Genomic DNA, 12,750 nt, shown 5'->3' on the forward strand with positions numbered 1-12,750 from the left:
GTAGGAGGATTTGCTTTAGCTCTGTGTATCATCTAAGGCCAGTCATTTCACTGGGTACATTTAAGGGTTTACAACCACTGTAATGAGTAAAAAGAAAAGGGTGTGGGGACAAGGATGCTTTTCAGCTAAAAACGTTGTTGATGCGCAACATTCTGAGAACTGTTTGGATGGACAGCGAGCTGTAGGTGCTCATCAGTTGGTAGAGGAGTGGGAAAATTGTTATTGGTCCTTAGTCCCAGAAATGTAAGCATCTGAATAACTTGCCTATTCCAGCTAAACGTTTTGGGGATTGGGTCAATAGTCATAATTTTTGGTCATTTAAGCTGGGAGTGAAAGGAGATTGTGGGTATTTAGGGGAGAACGGCAGCAGCACATCATTGAGAACATGGTCTCATATGCTCTTCCTGAACTACATTATTACATTTTAGGAAAGATATCTGCAACTAGGGATGATCTTTGGGTTCAGGGTGACCATGAGTTGGACCTGAACACAAGTTGTTAGCTTATGGAATGGTTGAAATAAATTCCAGATTTGGCTAGTTTGCCTGACCAACTGTACCTCCAGCTGCTGCACCCAGACGTCATTCATTAAGTGACATTACTGGTATTACTACAGATACTACATAGTAGTACAGCCACTACACAGTACTACTACAACCACTAAGTGACAGCCTTTGTCTGCTCATTAGCTTGATTCAAGCTGGTGGGCATCCCGAGTGACATCATTGATCAAATATATTTATGATCATATTTGATCAATGGCATCAGACAGCTTCTCTGGCTGGTTTTTTGACATTCAGTAGCTAGCTAGGAAGCTGTCATTTACCTACAGGAGTGTGGTTAGAGAGGATAATCACAGCGCTGGTCATTGTGTCAGTGGGTCATCATTCATCATGACAAATGTTTTATCTATATTTATGGTTATAATTTGATCTACATCTATGGATTTTCCTTTTACCAAAGGACCTTTTTGTGAAATGTGGGACCACTTATTCTAAATATGGATGAGCTTAGAGTTCAGTTTGGACCTACCCCTGGCTGTTCAAAAGAATGCCTGTAAATGTACTCATTCAGAGGAAGCTGATTATCTTGTACAGCAGTAATACTTCTGCTATTATACATGACAGCTTTCTGCTGTCAATGGTTGTTGACCTGCTGTAGTGAGTCAATGACAACCAGTGACATCAAGAGTTTTTATTTACTTTCATGGCCAGGAATCTCTGGGAATCCCTGAACCAAGGATAGTTAAAAATGACATGGGTTTCCCTCATTAACTCATACCAGGCTCTCCAGGTCTGGAATGAATTTGAAGGACGATCCCATGAAAAAAATTGCTTTAGGTCCCCCACAAATTTTATACCAGACCCATTCAAAAATCAAGAAAAAAGTGTGGGGTCCCCCAAAAAATCCATACTAGACTTATCTGAGCATGAAGCCTGGTCGGACAGGACAGGGGGAGATAATCGCTTACTTCTATATTATAGTTGGTCATTATTATTATACAGGTCATGCTCGCAACATGAGAAAGTATCTTGACAGGGGGACCTGACAATGTTAATGAGGACAAGGGCTTCTTTCTCACAACCCTGGTCATTAAGGAGAGACCCAGATAACACCTCCCCATGTGAAAGAGTAAGGGGTACACCTGTCCTGTCATTTCAACCCCTCTGAATGACAGGTCCAGCAGATGACAGCTTCTATATACAAAGATTCTCCTAGGTGCTATTGATCAAATATGGAAATGCCATGACTGGTCAATAACCTCATGGGTCTCATATAAAATTTAGGGGAACCTCAGCCTTTTATTTATTTTTTTTGTGTTGGTTCTTTGTTAATTCCATATCAACCCTGAAGAGCCTGACCTGAATTAGTAGGGGACCCACCACACTGTTTTTTTGTTTGTGTGTGTGAGGCCCCTGTTAACATCTGTACCAGACTCTTAGTCAAATTTCAGACGAGACTAATGGAGAGTTAATCATAACAATCAAATCTATCATTTATATTAGTTTAACATGTTAACAAAATTTCAAAACTGATTTCCAATATCTTCATATCTTCAGTTTTCATTAAAAGAATACCTAGTGATCCTGCCATAAAGGTGTTTGTTCAGGCATTTCTTAATATGGGGAGACAGCAGTGTCTCCATGCTGAAACATATTGCATGGTCCACTAATGTCACCTTTAGGAAGTCATTTAGAGCAATGATTCAATTCTCCAGGGACTGCATTTAAGCAGGAAGTGGCTGAATGAGGCTGGAAAAAGTCAGTAGCAGTGAAAAATGTAATTGCTTATGATACCCGGAGCATTAGCAAAATAAATGTAATCCAAGTAGAGTTTGTTTTTACTTTTAGTCTTTTTAAAAACACCATTTCACAGTTTTACAGAGTTTTCTTAGAGCTTTCCACTTATAAGTATTTGCTATGTATAGCATGGCCCTTTAACATTTCATTAGCTAAGGCCATTGCTTGAAGACTTACTATTTTTTTTGCCAAAAGCTTGATAGTGTACAGCCAATTGCTGATTATATTTATGCTATAAAATAAATAAAATGATTGATAAAACAAGATAGGTGTGATAATGAATTACAAAGAGAAGTTCATCAGTTCCATTATACAAAGGCAACCTCAATTTGTCAGCTTCATGCCATGGCAAGATACAGGCATCATTGTGCTTTTGTACACAATATCCAAGGTAACAGAATACATTTAATGTAATTATGACCTGATCACCCTGTTTTCAACAGTTATTCATTTTGAAATGGGCAATAGTTGCACGTTTAGAGATTGAAAATGCAGAACTATAGGGGTAAATGTATACTGGACATAAATCACAATGAAGGGTGTTAGAACTAATAATGCAAAATGATTTACAGTACATTGCTCATAATATGTTAGAAACAATTAAAGCATACTGTAACAGTCTACACATGATGCTAACAATGAGACCATTTAAAGCATGTCTCTTACTGCTGTTCAGATTTGCATTGAAGGTGCATTAATGTTCTGAAACTGTTTTATTGTGTTAATCCTACCTTTAGGTTACATTCTAATACCCAACAAAACATATTAGTAGATGAATGGGGTATTTCTAGGAGACCAGGATCAGTTATCACATCACATCAACTGAAGTAATTTTGAGGTAATAACAATAAGAAAGAAAAAGGGTGCACAGAGATCGTGGAATACAACCCTAACATTTATCAAATGAAAACAAAGTTGTAACTTACACTTTTTGACTTGAGTCAGCACACATCCGGTCAGAGGTGATCAGTCCAGGAGTAACCTACATGCTATTGCCAATGGCAGGGCTACAAAGAATTTTGTAAAGGCTATCTTGCTACACAGATCACAACTCCAGCAGTGCCTATGATCTTCTGAGTGCACCAATAAGGAGAGGGGATGTAAGGTGGGTCAGGGTAGAGGTCCAATGAGCAATGTGTTTCTAGGGAAATCCTCCTTGTGAAGCCTGACTGTTCTATACAGCATTCTGGGAGCAGGAAGAACAATTCTAATAACACCACAGAAAAGGCATCAGAATTCAAAACAAAATCAGTTATCACTTTGTCACTTTGTTACAGTGCCATAGACATCAGTGAATATTTGGACTATTTCCTTATGTATTCAAGATCGGTTCCCACCCTGAACATGAGAAGTTTAGACACATAAGTGTTCCCTAGGATAACTAACATGGCAGGAACAGCAACTTTTAGAAAAACTCAAAGGCAGGGATAACAATAGAAACTGGACAAGGTTTTCTAAACTGCCTAATTGTATTGTTTCAAAAAGACTATTGCTTGGGGATGTGATATCCTATCCCATATACACTGGATGAACACCTGCTCCAAAAAAGGCTAGATCACAAACTATTATCAATTATCTAATGGCAATGTATCTTGTCCTGCTGCAATGGTAATCCGTTTTGGTGTAACATCATTTCAAAGAGCAGTACTGTACAATGAATTAACCTCTAACAGCCAATACCATTTCATTTTTCATTCTAAAAATAAAAATGTATCATTTGATTGCTAGCAATCACTGCATTTTGAGTGTTGCTGTTTACTTTGTTAAATATGTTAGTTGTAATATAATAAGTTAATTATAGTATGTTAGTAAATAACACCAACAAGTATAAGGTATCAGTAATTGAATTCTGCATAGTAGAAAATGTAGCCTTTAGCAGTGTCATCTCTTCAAAGATAACCCTCACTACAAACATTCACACCATGCTATGTTATTTATAGCTTTGTTAGTTTTAATAATCTCTGCAACATCATAAATCAGATATCAATCCTACTTTGCTGAACCATTATCTGGAAACTGATTTTTTTTTTAATGCATTCTTTATTTTTCAGATGCAACACAGAATACTACAGTATTACTGCAGTAAGGGACAAAACAAAAATAACTACATATAAACTTGAAACTCGGGAGATAAATAGCTCTCCAAGAGAACCAATTACCAATTTAAAAAAAAGCCCCCTCAAGGGAAAACAAATTCCACAAAACTGGGGAAATCACCTTGACTTCAAACTATAATTGTGAGAGCAACCATGTACTTTATAATGAGATTTGGCTGTTCTCAAAAGCTATCAAGTGCCAAAATGCCAAATCAATACATATACAATTTGTTAAATGAAATATACTGTATATTTCATGATTTTCATAACTGCACCCCTAAACCCTAACTCATAAATTAAAACAGTTAAAATAATCACATTCCTCATTAACAAAATATAATAAGCAAATATGAATTATAAGTACAATTATATGCAAGAGTAAGCAAATAACCTATAGAAACATTCACCATAACAAGTGTGGTGTGTTAAGTCACACCATTGTGTGCATTTTGTTGCATCACATCTTTTTGTGCACCATGAAGTCTGGCGCTATTTTTTTGCCCATATAGCTTGCAAATGTTTGTTCCAGTGACACCAGTCTGCTTGAGAAAATCGCCACACAGGTTTCTGTTTTAAGCCACATCTCCTAGTTCATCATATATTTTTTTTGTAATTATGTTTTTGGACTATTATGATTTTCCTGACTGGATTCCCTGCTATAAATATATAGCCATTATATAATGTATACCCTGGATTAAGTGAAGCGTTATCAACTGACTTTGATCACATGGCTCTGAATGTGCTTTCACTACAGAGTGTGGTTGGATTACCATTACCTTACATGTTTGGATAATATACACTACATCCATAGTTTGGATTACAAGGCATCTCCTTGCAATTTCACCTGCATGTTGATTCTTTATTAAATCAGCAGGACATACTGTATGTGTTCTTCCAACAGTGCTGCAACAGGTTGGTTTCCATCATCCTCATACAGCCTCATTATGCAGCTTTAATCCCATGTGGAGGTCTAAGTGCTGATTCATTTACATTTATTTGGCACAATATATATATGTGCAGCATAAGGCATGGAACATTTATGTCTATTCATGACCCTTTCACTTAATATCACTAAATATTTTGGATTGTACCTCCATGGGTGCATATTATATACACATATAATGATTTGCATAACATACTAGAAGTCTGTCTTCATTAGCCTTGTTCTGTGAGATCCACAAAATCAAGTGTGCCAGAAATTTTACCATAGGTAATCCTAGTGGATCTGTTTACTATTGTGACTCAATCTTCCACTCTGGGACTGCTAGGTATGTTGCATCTAGCTCTATTGGGGTTCCAGCATTCATTTGGCCATTTTTTCAAGGCATTTTCTTTGTCTGATTAATTCTAGAAAATAAAAAAGATGGTCACCATACCCCAACACAAAATCACGAAATCTAAAGTTAGTTCTTAGACAACTACAAATTGCATGGGACTTTTTAGGGATCACAATTTATCTGAGCATTCAAAATTACAGTGTGCAGGCTTCTTACATTGATACATAAACAAGAAATATATATATACTGTATTCTTAGATATCAGAGGCATCCCTAAAAGTAAACTGCCCTTTCCCTGCCACTGATAAATATACACATTAAAAAGTATGTTACAATAATCTTAAATGGTTGGTGGTAGAGTCTTGATGCATTTTGCAGATGAACTGCACTCTGCTGCTCAGACGTTTTGTGAGGTAAATGGTAGTATATATAAGGATATAATACTCATACGCTGCCACAAATAAATGACAAGCTGCTGCAAGCGCCTAAATGTGTTCCCACATCAATAAAACTACCCAAGAATAGTGATGCACTGCCCCCTAGTGACCCAAGAATATACACTAATAATAAACACCCTCTTGAGCAACAAACCCGATGTGTAATAGAATAAATCTGTGAAACAACGTCAATAGTAAGTAAAAAAAACAAAAACTGGTTGATTCACTAAATCCAAATTATATGTGAAACATATATAAAAAATAAACCATAAATCAAGTAGCAATAAACACCTGGCCAGCCTATAATAAACACCCAGCTGAGCTGAAGAATAAAATGTAAAAAACAACAAAAACAGTGAAATATGTGAAACGTGTATCAGAAATAAAATATTATCGCAATGGTAGTAAACACCTGGCCGAACTGTAATAAACACCTGGCTCACCTAAAGCATAAAGTGTCAAAATCAACAAAAATAGTATAAAATGATGTAAAACAAATGACTGGCTGAGCAATCAGCCCCCCAGTGGAATAAATATGTGATGAATAATCTACTGGATCAGGGCTTAAAATTTCGAGTCTAGACCTATTAGCCAGGCACAAACCTTACTCTCCACCAGTTGCCCCACTCAACCTTGCCCAGGTCCACCTCCAGTTTACAGAAGTATAACATAAGAAAAAGTGCTTATTTTGAGCACAGCACAAAAAATGTAATTTACCTTAAGCTGGCGGGTGTAGTGATGTGCACCGTTGGTGGGTCTCTCCTTCACGTGTCCCCCACATTGGTGTAGAGCGGGCCTTTCCTCGTGTCCCCCAAGGTGGTGTTTAGCAGGCCTTACTACACTCTGAGGAGTTCCTTGTTCCTTATCTTTTGAGCACCTCTCCATCGGAGTGGGGATGTAAAGCATTGTTCCTGAGAGTGCCTGGAGAGACCTGTGGAAGTAGAGGATCCAGTGGGATTCATATTGAGAGCATGTTGACCTATATTTTCTGTGGGTCAGCTGTTAAGGTAAGTGCATGCCTAAAGGTGGAGGAGCACAACAGATTTGCACACCTGTTGAAGTCAACGGTGCACTACTTTAATTGCTGGAAGAAAGAGACTGTTATGTCACTTTTGGACTGCCTTTTGCACGATATTATGTGTTATCTATCATTTGCCATTTATCTGTTTTTTTGTATATTCTGTAGAGCTGCTTATCCTTTTTTTTTCTAACGAGCTTTTTGTAAATATCCAGCCCAGTTGAACATTTACTTGATTCATCACATATTTATTCCATAGGGGGGCTGATTGCTCAGCCGTGCTTTTGTTTTACATCATTTTATACTGTTTTTATTGATTTTCACACTTTATGCTTTAGGTCAGCGGAGTGTTTATTACAGCTGGGCCAGGTGTTTACTGCTATTGTGATCGTATTTTATTTCTGATATACGTTTCGCATATTTCACTGTTTTTGTTCATTTTTACACTTTATTCTACAGCTCAGCCAGGTGTTTATTATAGGCTGGCCAAGTGTTTATTTCTACTTGATTTTGGTTTATTTTTTATATATGTTTCACATATCATTTGGATTTAGTGGCTCAGCCAGTTTTTTTTTTTTTATTTACTACTGACCTTGTTTCACAGATATATTCTATTACACATTGGGTTTGTTGCTCAGGAAGGTGTTTATTTATTATTAGTGTATTTTCTTGGGTTGCTAGGGGGCAGCGCAGCACTATTCTTGGGGAAATGGTATCATATGACAGAAACAATGGTATCCTAAGGGGAGACTGCAAGGGGTACAAAAAGGCCACCAGTTAGCTCACAGCTCCACAGAGGTAAAAGTCTCACAAAAGGGCAACCCTCTCACTTCTCTAGGGAAAGCAGGTTCTATATCTTGGTATAGTAAAATATTAAAAATACCCCAAAGTGAAAAGAGATCTCTCAAATGTAAAGATGGGGATACTATACAATGTTTCCACCTTGGTAAGAAAAGAAACTCATCTGTATGCCAAACCACCAACTAAGGTATGTGCACTGAACAATTCAGGGGCAGATTCCAACAGCATCACATTATCTCGAAAAATTGTTTCAGTGCAATTCTATGTTAGTATTCCCTGTGGTTTCCTTTGGAAAAACTCATGAATAGTCCAGTTTTGTTTTTGTGGTTTGCAATTTTGTGTTCAACATAACTTGTTATGTTGAATGTGTCTATAGTTTTTGTGTCTGTTTAGTTTTACACATCATTTTCTTATTTATGTATTACTTTGTTAATTGTTAAGTCCTAAATTCTGCTTTATCTATTCCTCCCAAGGAATGTGATTGTTTTATTAGTTTTCATTTTGATGGTTAGGGTTTACGAGTGCATGTATATGAATAAATATATATATTATTCATTTACAATACCGTATATCTATTGATGTAGTCTTTTGGCGCTTGATCACTTTTTGAAGGACACCTAAAGCTCTTAATACATAGTTGCTCTCACTATGTAGTAACAATACAAAAAAAATGTATTAGAAAATAAATTACATTGACAAAAAAGTCTTCCAAAGCACACACTGGCATAATATGTGTAGTGAAATTTATATTTCTATGGTGAAAACATATATGTTACCATTTTATTTTCCATGCCTTTTTCCTGAAAATAACAGTTATGGTTAAAAAATTTTCAACTTTAGGTACATGTGTTTAATAATGCAATGTACAGCGCTGAGTGAACTACTGGCGCTTTATAAATACTGTATAATAATAATAATAATAATAATAATAATGCAAGCTCAAGAGTGGAGTATCTCATTAATTGGGCAAGGGTACATGTTATGTTTTGATGAAGACTTATGAACTTTCAAGTCAGGACACACATGCTATAATCTCTGTAGGTCATCAGGTACCAGCAGGGTCACACATTCTATGCTCTGGTTTAGATGAAAGTATATAGCCTTTGATAATCGTTACCTGGATGTCACATCATGTGAACAGCTTTATTAGTGCTTCCTTCTTGCTGAGCTTCTTACAAACTCTTACAGGCAGAAAAAACATAGCAACCTGTTGGTGGGATACATCAGCTAAAGACCTAAACACCTCAAAGTAAATTAAATGCTAACTGAATGACAGTTAGTTTGTTAAAGCACTGTGTATTATTAAATTTTTTTTGTTTAAAACAAAGTATAAAGTTTATCCAAGCAGCTTATTTACTTCTAATCAAAGGGTTGCATTATCTTCAAGTTTTCTTGCTGTTTTCTCATATTCCTATACCAATTTCAGATTATACCCACCCCCCCTAGAAAAAAGGAAAGAAGTTGGTAATATGTATATGAAAGTTCTCATTTATCCTGGCCATGGTATAATTAGTAGTAGTTATTCAAATTCAGCTGGATTTGTTCTGTAATGCTGGAGACATTTCACAGCTTATTTAAGCAGCTTGTTCAGTTCTAATGAAAGTTTCTTGTTATATGCAGGTTTTCTTGCCATTTTCACACATTCCCATACCAGTTTCAGGGTATATGCACCAAAACAATTGGCAATATGTCTGTGAAGGTTCGCAGTTATCCAGATCATGGTATATTTTGTAGTAATTTGTCACATTCAACTGGACTTGCTCTGTAATGTTGGAGGTGCTTTGTAGCTTTTTCAAGCTGGCTCTTCAGTTCCAATTCTCTGAATCCATTTACTGTCTATGTGCATGTACTTCAGTAGTCAGGATTTGCATTTTAAAATATGTAAGTATATAAATAAGTAAATGATGTAGATAAATCAGTAGTAAACATGGCTTGAAGTACATTACTAACATATTTACCTTCTGAATTTACACACACATTGTGGCCTAAATAGTGTAGGCATATACCAGACTATAAGCAATAGTACAAAAGTACGAATTTGAATTATCTTGCATTTTTATAAAAGTATGTTAGGGAGTGTTACATTTACCCCATGAAAGGCAACAAATAGAAACGGACATTTCAAACATATTACAAACATTACGGGTATTATTTATGACTTTTGCATGAATACTAGGACTTTCATAAAGCAAGGTTTTGTTATATATGTTAAATATTTAGGTTTTTCTTCCAAACAGGAAAATCTAATACTTTAATATTTTTACATTTCTCATAGAAGAAATGCATGCATTTTTGGGGTTAACCTGTCTGCAAAAGTATTTTACTCAGTCCATTAAAACAGCTTTTTTTTACTGCTCTTTAATTATCTTCCAGAGCCTAAAATTAAGTATCTTTTTTATTGAGCATTTAATTGGCATTTAGGAAGTTTTATTTAGCAACTTAATTAAGCAGCACTGGTAGGTGAAAAAGAATGTTATGATAATATTTCTAAACAGTAGCAGGTTTGGGACCTCATATATTGTATTGTTTTAAAATAAACTGATATTTTCGGTAGGTAGGATCTTATTAAAATCATATTGTTCTTGTTGAACACCAATAGAATACTATGTATTAACTAAAAGTGTGAACATTTTCAACATACTGCCTCCTTTTTTTAATTTATCCATGCTTATACATTCTAATAAAGATTCCAATGCATTATTTTATCACTAGTTCCACATTTCAGTTAGTGCAATACCTACAAATCTGGACACTGCTTAGGTGAATGTTGTTATTTTTTATAGTTATATCTGAATTATTTTTTTCTGGATTCTGATTTTCTACTTATCTTGCACACTTTACCTAGACTTCTAACCATAGAGCTCATGTAAAAAAGGCATCATTTTCACCAAGTATGCATTCACTCTAAATACCCAAACAAGTTCATGTGAATTGCAATAAACAGAACTGTTGTCCATACAATCTTGAGTATATGAAGATATTACAATAAACAGAAATGTTCTCCATACTATCTGGAGTTTATGAAGATATGATGAAAATTACTACTTTAATGAATTAGCACCCATATGGGTGCAGTAATAAAACTGATAATTCCCCTGATCTGGCAGGTTTTAGTTGGATTGGGAAATAGTTTTTGTCTATGGCAGCAGAAAATTTCCTCTGACCATTTGAGGGAAACATGATAAAGAGATTTGACAAGCTTGCCTGATCACTATTGTTGCCAAAAAATATTTAGGAAAAGGACTTTTATATCAGTTACCCTTCCTACTAACTCAACTCCTCTTTATACAGCTGATAAGGCATATGCTCAGGTTTTCTATCTGGTAAACATGCCTCTTGGTGATTTACATTTTTTTTTATACATGTATTCCAGAGCAGTGCCATCCCCTCATGCCATTTGTTTGACAACCTCTTGCCTATTAGTGTATAATATGGATATTACCCTTTTTTAACATTCAGCTCCCATTGACATCAATTGGGTTGGGGGACTGTATTAACGTTTGCTGAATGTGCCTTAGAAAGAATCACGGTATGCGCAGCTAATCACAACTACTCATTCTGTGACTTAACAAATGAAATTGTATTGAAAATGCATTACATATCAGTTTGAATATTGAATACTGAATTTTGCTAATTTTTGCCTTTTCTCAGCTAACAGGGCAAATGATCTTGCGGATTGCTACTGAACCAGTCTTACCATTTAATGCTTTGGACATTGCATTAGCGATTCAGAAACGCATTGAAGGTAATCCACCAGTCTATTATGTGTGGTTGATTCCTTAAAATATACAGTATATTGTTTTATGGTTATGTTCATTAAATTAATCTGCACTTTACATTTTTGATTAACATTAGAGAAGTGTTTCCCTGTACAAACTAAAAAAAAGTTATTTTGTCATCTAAATGTTATCAGTACTTTACAACAATACTTTATCAGATAACTTAAAAAAGTCACCTTTAGATAGAGACTATACTTATTTATATTGTTACATTATATAATGTACTACAGACTACACAGAGCCATTTACTCCCTACTGGTTTACCCACCAATAGATAAATAGAGCAGAGTGGTGGGTGAACTAGACTGTGAGAGGAAGGAAACACAGGATGAAAATACAAAGTCCATAGAGATAGGTTATTTGTGTAATTTAAACCCAGGACCCAGTACCGGGTTTGTATTTCACCTAATGGACAAACTAAATGGCCAAATTGCCTTTTTCGCGGAACCTCCAGCTGCTTCAACCAGTAGTCATTCAATTAGAGCCAGTATTTCTACTGTCACTACATGAATGACTTTCTACTCCTTGATTGCTAGGCTGTTGGCAGCCTCCTACATTCTAGTAACCAAGGATGATGTGTGGGCTGACCACCTATCATTGGTTGTTGCTAGGACATCTGCTGCCACACATTCATTGGCTGTTATGGTGCAAAACAAATTATGTTGTTGGGTCCCCTCAAAATTATTACCAGACCCTTATCCAAGATAGGGGTCTGGTATGGTTTTTATGGTAATACCCCATGTATAAAAAGTCCCTCAAAATCCATACCAGGCTCTTATCCAAGCATGTAGCTTGGCTGGTCAAGAATATAAGGGATAGTGAGCTTTGCCCTTCCCCTCTTGAAGCATACCAGACCACATGCCCTCAACATTTGGGGGGTACGTTGCCACGGGTGACCCCCCTAAACAAAGCACCTTGTCCTCATATTGGCAGAGATTATGGACTCTTACCCTCTCTTGCCCTGTGGTTGTTTTGGTCTGCAGGAAAGACTTTTCAGAATCTGGAAACTCCCTTTTAAATAAAGATCTCCCAGATATCTACC

General features: G+C 36.1%; 1 protein-coding gene across 1 annotated transcript in view; it reads left to right on the plus strand.

Moving 5' to 3' along the window:
- NAALADL2 (N-acetylated alpha-linked acidic dipeptidase like 2) overlaps positions 1 to 12,750 on the plus strand; it is a 578,047-nt gene that overhangs the window by 481,309 nt on the left and 83,988 nt on the right. Inside the window, exon 10 of the mRNA XM_089675680.1 lies at positions 11,581 to 11,674. Within this exon, the coding sequence (XP_089531806.1) occupies positions 11,581 to 11,674 (94 nt within the window). The remainder of the gene's footprint in view (positions 1 to 11,580; positions 11,675 to 12,750) is intronic.

The sequence above is a fragment of the Staurois parvus genome, unplaced genomic scaffold, assembly GCF_062004578.1.
Source record: "Staurois parvus isolate SC_StPar_1 unplaced genomic scaffold, SC_StPar_1.0 ptg000155l, whole genome shotgun sequence".
Classification (NCBI taxonomy): Eukaryota; Metazoa; Chordata; class Amphibia; order Anura; family Ranidae; genus Staurois; species Staurois parvus.